Raw genomic sequence first — 888 nt, 5'->3', positions numbered from 1 at the left:
GGGAGGGCCCGTAGCTAGGGCAAGGGGGCTGGAGGAGGCAAGAGAGTTGTGCGGGCAAAACCCATCAAGAACAAAGCTGAGAAATTCCACAATTGTGGGGCAGAAAGAACCAGCCTCAGGGGCATTTGGCAATGGAGTTGCGTTGCCACGACCATGGTTGTATCTGGCCATAGATTTTGGAGGGCAAACCCCTGAGCTTTTATCCTGACGCATATGCAAATCTCCTGTGGCTGCTCCCTCTTTAAATCCTCCAGCCACACTCTCCGTCCACTGTGCACCTCCACGCACTTAGCTGTCAGTTCTTTCAAACTAGTATAAGTAAAAATGATAATTTTGCTTCAGCTGGCTTTACTTACTGCAGGCCTTGGAGGTACTATTTTTTCCTCAAAAAGCGTTTGCTGCATGAAAGGTTTTTTTGTACCCTCCAGATCAATGTCAAATTTTTTTCCTTGTAGGTGTGCAGTCAGAGGTGCAACTGGTCGAGTCTGGAGGGGATGTAAAACGGCCGGGAGAGTCCCTGCTCCTCTCCTGTCGAGCCTCCGGCTTCACCTTCAGCAGCTACTACATGGCCTGGGTGCGCCAGGCTCCAGGGAAGGGCCTGGAGTGGGTTGCCTATATAACCGACAGTGGGGGCAGCACATACTATGCGGACAAGGTGAAGGGGCGCTTCACCATCTCCAGAGACAACCCCTCCAACATGCTGTTCCTGCAAATGAGCAACCTGAATGCTGAAGACATGGCCGTGTATTACTGTGCAAGAGACACAGTGGGAGGAAGTGAATGTGCAGCCGGGCAAAAACCCCTCTGTGCTCCTGGGGCCTTCCCTGGTGTTTCCCTGCCGCAGCCTGACTGCAGCAAGGGGCTGCCGGGCCAGTGTTTGGAACCCGG

General features: G+C 53.3%; 1 gene segment (V, D, J or C); it reads left to right on the top strand.

The window, feature by feature from the left end:
• Nucleotides 1-247: 247 nt before the first annotated feature.
• LOC123025744 overlaps nt 248-888 on the top strand; it is a 1,410-nt gene continuing 769 nt past the window's right edge. Inside the window, 2 exon segments of the V gene segment in view lie at nt 248-370; nt 456-776. Of these exon segments, the coding sequence occupies nt 325-370; nt 456-776 (367 nt within the window).

The sequence above is a fragment of the Varanus komodoensis genome, unplaced genomic scaffold, assembly GCF_004798865.1.
Source record: "Varanus komodoensis strain SLA01 unplaced genomic scaffold, ASM479886v1 scaffold2826, whole genome shotgun sequence".
In the NCBI taxonomy this organism is placed as follows: Eukaryota; Metazoa; Chordata; class Lepidosauria; order Squamata; family Varanidae; genus Varanus; species Varanus komodoensis.
Note: the sequence above shows the minus strand (reverse complement) of the source record. Positions and strands in the feature narration are given on the sequence as shown.